This window comes from Vespa velutina, chromosome 25, assembly GCF_912470025.1.
Source record: "Vespa velutina chromosome 25, iVesVel2.1, whole genome shotgun sequence".
NCBI classification, from domain to species: Eukaryota; Metazoa; Arthropoda; class Insecta; order Hymenoptera; family Vespidae; genus Vespa; species Vespa velutina.
Window position 1 is genome coordinate 2,753,999 of NC_062212.1, and position 7,112 is coordinate 2,761,110.

The window sequence follows — 7,112 nt, forward strand, 5'->3', positions numbered from 1 at the left end:
AATCAAAAATACAATCAAAAGATCTTGTTTACTCGATCTATTATATTTTCACGATCAAATCAAACAAAGATTTTAAAAGAAATTAAGTTATATAATTTTTATAATATAATTCGCATACATAATCTTTCAGATCCAATATTGTTACTCCTATTTAAGAATTCATCTAAGATGTTACTTATTTACTATTATGTATCTAACGATACATTACTACAACTATACTACAAGAATCTATTACAACCAACAGAAAAACATGATGACTATTAACATTGACAAAATAAGCAAATTTGTGTTTATTAATGCAGAGTATTTATCGGTTCATCTCTTCTGTGTATATTTTTTGCATTCACTAACAAATCATACAATTGTTATGGTCGTGTTATGTGTACAGAAATATAGTAAATCTTTTATTATGAAAAGAAATATAGTAAATCTTTCTTATGTTATATTCTGAGGGAAGTGTATTAAGATGAAAAAAGAGAGAAATTATGTACTTAAATATTTTCGACGACTACACCAGAAGTTCAATTAGAAGGAACAGATACCGACTGTTTTATACAGGAAAAAACAAAAAACATTTGTTTCTATTGCGACGGAGGATTAAAAAATTGTAAACCTGAAGATTCCTCTTATTATCAACCCATCAAATTTTTTTCTAGTTTCCCATAAGTATTTTTTATTATGAATTTTGTAATATCATCGCGAATCGGAATAATTTTTTTTTAATTATACAGATATTCAGATGAATCGTTGTGTTCAGAGCAAATTTCATTCATGCGACATTCGGAGTATATTCTTATCGTAAGTATAATATAAATATTATACTTAGATCTATTCCAAAAACATAATTTGCATACCTCTGAGTGTAATTAATAATGTGTAGAACCGTCTTTATTTTCTATCACTTCAATTATACGTTTAGGTAATGATTTAAACAGCTGATTAAACAAATTTTATTTTGAGATAAATTATCCTATTCTTCTTTAAGAGATTTTCTTAGCTAATGGATATTAATAATTTGTTCATTATTTTTATATACTGCCTTTGCAAGTTCTGCCCAAATATTTTCTATAATATTTAAATCTGAAGAGCATGCAGGCCATAGCAGAAAAGGTATATTTTCACGTGTAAAGTATGTTTCAATAATTTTTGCACATTGAAATACAGTATTATCTTGTTGAGAGATAAAACGTTTGTTGTTATTTGCTCACTATGCTTGTTAATTTCCTCTTGAATTAATTTCAAGTATTTTTGACTATTCATTTTCCCCTGAATAAACTGAAAATCAGTTTTACCAGTTATTTTCAATTCCAGCACAAACCATCAGACTACCTCCACCCATTTGTCGATTAGTTTTTCCAACTTTTTCCTTTTTTAGATCGTGGTAATAGTATGCAAATCCATCTGGGCTGTCTATATTAAATTTTTTTTCATCAATGAATAAAACTTATCTATTTCTTCTTTCACTGCACTCGATCTCTTGCAAATTGTAAACGTTAATCCTTATGTTATTTTGTTAATAGAGGTTTCTGCTTCATTTTCAACCGTTTGAGATGTTTATATGTCTGAAGAACACAACGAACACTTCAAATATTTGCAGTAATACTTGCTTTATGAACAATTTCTCTTGCTGTAAAAGTTGAATTTGAATCGATACGAAGAATAGCTCGCATTTCACAGTCCGACATGGTTGATAACCTACCACTACTTTTTGTTTTCCATAATTATCCGGATCTTTTAATAAATTGTAAATGATCTTACGACTTCTTTGTACTATTCTTGCAATTTTTGAAATTATCAAATTTTGACTTCTTAAAGTAATAATTTTTGCAATTTCTTTTTCATTGAATTTATTACCACGACCCATTTTTCAAAATGCTTAGAATACAGGACACTGTCACTTGCTTGTCTAAAGATTAACTAATAAATATTTTTTAAATAAGGCTCAGGTATCCTATCTTTACGTCTTTGGTTTCCTCTGTTTACAATCCGTACGAAGAAGGTCAATAAGTTTCATCCTTACTTTTATATATATTTTTCAAAATTAAAAAGTCATAAGCTGTCTTTGAGAAATTAAAGGTAGCACAGATATGCTATCATTTTGTCCAGGAACGTGGTGCAAATATTTACGTAAATCATTTCGACACTTTAAAAGCTAAATTTTACTCATTCTAATATTATGTTGATAATAACTATTCGATTTGTTTAAAATAAATTGGTATAAGTAATTAATAACATAGAAATGTTTGGAGAAAATTTTTGAAAATTCTCGTACTACATGATCTATACATCTTCGATCAAAATAAGTAATATCGGAATGTTCTTTATTACATTTAAATAAATAATTTAATTTGATATATTATTTATTATATTATTTAAGGAATAAATATTATTTAGATATGAAATATTAAAAATGATTCCATAAAATATTGGCCAATCAAATGTACAATACATTTGAACTTGTTCAAACAATTTGATTGTTTCAAGAATATCGAAAACAGTATTTACGCCACAATGAGAATAGGCGTAATTCTTGACTAATTTTGATGAACGAGGTTTCATATTAAAGATGAAGAATCTAGGACCCTGATTTTTTGGAAAATATTTGTGATTAAACTGTTCTGAAAAAATAATATTATTTAACAGAATTTGTTTTTAAAGGAAATAAAGCTCTTTCACAAATTCGAAAAATGAAATTCTTAATTAAACTTTCTTCTTTAAAATGATATCTGGTTCATCAAAATCATTCAAGAATTACGTCTGTTCTTATTGTTGGCATAAGCCATTATAAAATCAGGAATAATGAATAGTTTTAAGTAACAATCTTATTAATTGACAGTACCAAATTGATGAACATAATTGGTTTTCCCAAATAAGACTTGTTTCATTATTCAGATTTATTGGTAACATGACATAAGAAACAGGAATTCATCATATTTCTCATTTTATGAATATTTTGATTTATTGGTATTATGATAGTTACTTCTATCACAGTGTTATTTACAAATTAAATATGACATTTTCTGACCCTTAAAAATTGATTTCTTAATTAATTTGTTATCTAATTTGTTGACATACTTAATGATTCAACGTTTCCTGAATGATAGCACAACGGCTCGTCAACTTGCACACCTTTCTTTAATACTTACTTTTCTAACTCGTATTTTTGCTTAATAATGTCACTGTACAATGAGCTCATTTAATTTCTCATATGTTTTTCAAGATAAACACTTTTGAGTTCACATAAGCGAACAGATCAAGGCCTCGGCCCTTGCGTGTTTTTAAAATAAATAACTTTGGATGTTCGCTTTTTAAATAAGGTGTATTCGCACAAGTGATATTCCACTCTTCTTTCCAAAGCGAAGGTGACATCGTGAGCCGTGAGCATATAAATGTCGGCGAATGTTTTTTATCTGATTTGAAGCTGTTGATTTGGTTGCTAATCCCTCGTATAGCTCGTTGCAAATTATAAGTTGTGTCGGAATGTGTTGTCCAGTAAGCATTACCTTTCTCATCTGTAATACAAGTGCCATTTGTAAAACCACATTATAGTATGGTTCCTTTAAGAAGAATCACACTGTTGTCATTTATCTTCACCGTGGCAGAATATTCTTCAAGGTTGATCTTTTACTGACGCTTGCACTACTACGTTATCTCATGTGCTATGTGGGTCGGTGTATTGCGTTCCGGTGCAACGGCTATTCGTTGATACTGATCCAGCTACTGTAATGCTTCGATATTCGGTAGTATTGGATTTAAACCCGATATCTGAATCATAGGAGTTATCGTTAAAATTTCTGTGTTTTGAACGTGGCTTCCGAAATCGTGTCTAACAGTCTATATTCTTTTTACAATTTGAACGACGGACACATGTGATGTTATTCTATAATAACATATTTTGGGGTCCAGTTCCACACTACGTTGATACACATGTGTACGTTCATAGTTTGCTAATTGGAGGAGCTCCGTGGAATTAGGCGTTTCTGTAGAAGTATTACAATCCCTTCTGTCCAATAACGATAATGTCGTAATATTCGTGTTTGCTCCTCCGCTATCGTATCCCAGGAGGGCGACGCAAATTTTTATTGAAAGTATCGTTATTACTGCTTTTGCTAGTGTCTTCGCCATGGTTTTGGAAAAATTCAAATTCTATTACCTGCTCGATTTAATTTTTGATTTTCTCAATTTATTATAACTTACTATTTTTGTTTTTTCATTTATCTGTAACTTAACATTACTTTGAAGTAGTATTCTTAAAATTTAATGGGGGCCAGTGTATCGATTTCCGAATTTTGAGGTAGATTCCTGTTGATTATTGACGAGAACGTTTTTGAAAATGCGCTTCTCGCACCGGACCAGCGATTACAGTCGAATCGCACGGAGGAAATGTTCCCCGTCTTATCCTTGTTGTCCGACCTATGGACCCACTGGTCGCGATGAATAAGAGCGGCGGCACAAGGCTAAGATACTGTTCTAGGCCATCAGCAAAATACCATTTGCCGTGTTCCCGCAAATTAAGGGAAGAACGCGCGTTTTTTAAAGGATCCCGTGAGAAATGGAGAAGTAATTGCGATATGTAAATCTCACCGTGTATTTCACTGGATGAGTTACAATTGTTTTTGTGCCTCGTGTATGATGTGTAGTTAGCTGAACTGATAGCTTGAAAGCTTAGACGTCCTGATGTAACTTGATTGTCTTTTGGCCTATTTTGAACTATCCACGTAAATTCAAATGAGATTGGTAAAGGGCGGAGTTTGACCTATAGAAAGGGAAAGAATAAATGCCCATTGGTCGGGAATAGCTTGTTGGAATGTTTAACAAGACACATTCCATGGCCCTAAGCTCTGCTTTTAGTTGCGCCATAGCCTCCTTGGCTGAGGGAGGAACACCTGCTCCAATTTGGAGCCTCTCCCTTAGGGTTTGAATTATTTTCAGCATTTTATTATGGGAACATTTCATTTTTCCTAAAATATCCCCCTTAATATTGCTGGATCTCTTCCTAGCGTTTTCGGCATCTAAAGTAAGCTCCCTGGCGTTTTCCAACAGCCTGCCACAAGAAATAAGGGGTCTTTGCTGGTCCTTCATTATTCAGTACGGCCCAGTCTACCCTCGACTCCTCTTCCTCCGACGTAAGATGTCCCCTTTTCTCCTATACATAGTAATATAAAAAGAAGGTTCTTTATTTACAGGTTTTAATTTTTACGTGTGAGAAGAGAGCGGGATGTAACACTTCCCCCCTTATTAGAAAATGTGCGTAATTATACGTGCATTTTAGCTTCCTTCCTTACTTAGGTAAGTATTTAATTCGTAAAATGTTTTATTTCTTTCATCAGCATCGTACTCTCCTTTTTCTTCGTCGATGTTTGTAGCCTCGGGTACCGTACTTGTCGGCGTTTCATCCTTCTTTTCTCGTTTTCCTAGGTGTAGAAGAAGATGAGTCACCGAGCTCCATAGTGCTTCTAAGAAATGTAAGCTCCATCCGTATATATCATGTAAAGCATAACCGTGGATGAGTGTGTCGATGATGAACTTTACCAGTCGTATTGCTAAAACTCCGGCGCTTGCTGACCCAAATGTGATGAACGCGCCCCATAGCCGTTGTGTCGTACTTGATGCGATTTTATTTAACGATTCTTCGTCCATTAAGTTATATAGTGAAATTTTTCCGGAGGGTATGTACCTTCCGCTGATTCCACCGGCGAGCGTATCGATAATATCGGCAGATTTTTTGGTTGGCTCCATTATGTCAGATCTTAATTTATTTAGATCTTCATTGGAGTAGATTCCACTCGTTCCTAGGTGTTCTGGATCGATATACCTCCATTTTGGCTTTATTAATGGTTGGATCACTGGCGGTGATCCCGCCATTTTTGGTGTCACCCTGTACCATGTTCCATGCAGATTGTACATATTTGGTAGCAACTCGTTACAGTCTTTTGGAGATGCTTCTTTTAAAATAATTCGTGTCGTAGACGTGAGAAAATAAGATTCGTTTTGATATGTTATTGGTAGTTCCTTATAAGAGTCTTCTGTTTGTCTTATCCTGACTTCTGCTGGAACGCATTTTATGATATAGATAACTTCTGATGCAATGACAGCCATTTATCCCGATTGTTTCATTAACCATTTCGGTTTAAGTCATTTCGGCGGGTGCTAGTGTTGCCAGTGAGAGAGTGTTTTTAAGTACTTGGTGTTCTAATATGCATTTTTATCGGGTGATATCAATGTACAGAGCGTTCAGTTGTGTTTTAAGGTTTCTTTCCACGTAAATGAATTTTGAATTTACGTACGCGAAGATGTCTAGATTTTCTACGGAGGATTTCATTTTACCTTTGAACGTTCTTCCTGGCGATGTTTCAAGAATGAACAACTTGGGATGTTCCGTTTTTACTATTGAATATACGCACAGGATGAATTCGCTCGTTCTTGTTAACGCGAAGGTGGCATCTTTTGCTGTTACTGTATACAATGTGGATCCTTGCAACGATTCGGCGGGTATTAGTTTTGTTGCCAGCCTGTCGTAAAGGACATCGTATTCCTTAAAGCTACAACTATCGGTTGGTATATTTGACCAATACGTCTCGCTTCCGTCTGAGTCGAGACAGGTTCCTCGTCCAATGCGCAAACGGTTCCTATCTGTAGATGCACCTGGTTGGCTTTCATTTTTACAGTGGCGTAGTAGTCACGTAATGTGATCTTGACGGATGCTTGCACCACTACGTCATCCCATGTTCCGTAAAAGTCACTATATTGTGAGCCCTTACACGTACCGTCTTTGCTTGTGGTGCCACTCAAAGTGATGCTCCTTATATTGGTGCTATTCTTTTTTATTCCAGAGATAAATAGGTTTGGTCCGAGAGAGAGAGAGAGAGAGAGAGAGAGAGAGTGCCTGTAGAATGTAACTGTTGGCACAATTGATGCGTTAGCGTGAACAAATACTCTCGGCGTCCATTGTGAAAGATGGATGTGTGAGAATGCATGACACAGTGGAATATCGTGCGATCTATTTCTACACGACATTGTAGAACCCTTACAGTGTTGTAGTCGGCAATTTGTAATAATTGGACGTACACAGTGTTGTTAATTGGTAATAAGTTCGGGATCTCGCAGTCCGC

General features: G+C 34.3%; 1 protein-coding gene across 1 annotated transcript; it reads right to left on the reverse strand.

Annotated features, from left to right (window-relative positions):
• Window positions 1–3,027: 3,027 nt before the first annotated feature.
• LOC124957241 lies at window positions 3,028–6,099 on the reverse strand. The gene is made up of 2 exons (XM_047514078.1): window positions 5,286–6,099; window positions 3,028–5,146 (listed from the first exon to the last, which is right to left on the reverse strand). The coding sequence occupies exons 1-2, from the start codon at window positions 6,097–6,099 to the stop codon at window positions 5,082–5,084; spliced, it is 879 nt and encodes a 292-aa protein (XP_047370034.1). The 3' UTR covers window positions 3,028–5,081.
• Window positions 6,100–7,112: the final 1,013 nt, after the last annotated feature.